This window comes from Trichechus manatus, unplaced genomic scaffold (assembly GCF_000243295.1).
Source record: "Trichechus manatus latirostris isolate Lorelei unplaced genomic scaffold, TriManLat1.0 scaffold00001, whole genome shotgun sequence".
Taxonomy (NCBI): Eukaryota; Metazoa; Chordata; class Mammalia; order Sirenia; family Trichechidae; genus Trichechus; species Trichechus manatus.
Window position 1 is genome coordinate 42170746 of NW_004443937.1, and position 486 is coordinate 42171231.

The 486-nt window shown below is 67.5% G+C and overlaps 1 protein-coding gene across 1 annotated transcript in view; it reads right to left on the reverse strand.

The window, feature by feature from the left end:
• The window catches only part of CADPS (calcium dependent secretion activator), a 548960-nt gene extending 548836 nt beyond the window's left edge, over positions 1 to 124 (reverse strand). The window contains 2 exon segments of the mRNA XM_023727714.1: position 1; positions 3 to 124. The exon segment at position 1 is cut by the window's left edge and continues 312 nt beyond it. Coding sequence (XP_023583482.1) covers position 1; positions 3 to 124 — 123 coding nt within the window.
• Positions 125 to 486: the final 362 nt, after the last annotated feature.

Genomic DNA, 486 nt, shown 5'->3' on the forward strand with positions numbered 1-486 from the left:
AGCCCTCGCTGGTGCGGCTGGGAGACAGGCGCGCGCAGGACGCGGCCGAGCCGAGCGCCTCCTTGCCGCTTTCCTCCTCCACGATCTCATCCGACTCCTCTTCGCTGGACGAAGGGTCCAGCATGGTGGCGCCTGGGGAGGAGGGATTCCTGGAGCCGCCGGCTGGGGCTGCAAAAGGTGGGGGGCGCTGGAAGCAGCTGGGGTCGGCTTTCCCGGGTGGTCGCCTCTCCCCAAATCAGGGAGTGAGCGCGCTGCTGCTCAGCCTCGGCGACTGCTGCTTCTGCCCGGCGTTCGGGAGCTGTGCTCAGACCCAGGAGCGCGAAGGGAGGAGGGGAAGGGAGAGGTGCGCCCGTGGACCCGAGGTGGGCAAGGGGAAGAATTAATTGCGAGCCCGGAGCCCGCAGTCGGATGCCATCTGCAGCCGCTGAAGGAGGCGCCTCCAGAAAAGATGCCGAGTGTTGCAAGCTGTCGATGCAGCCAAGAGCC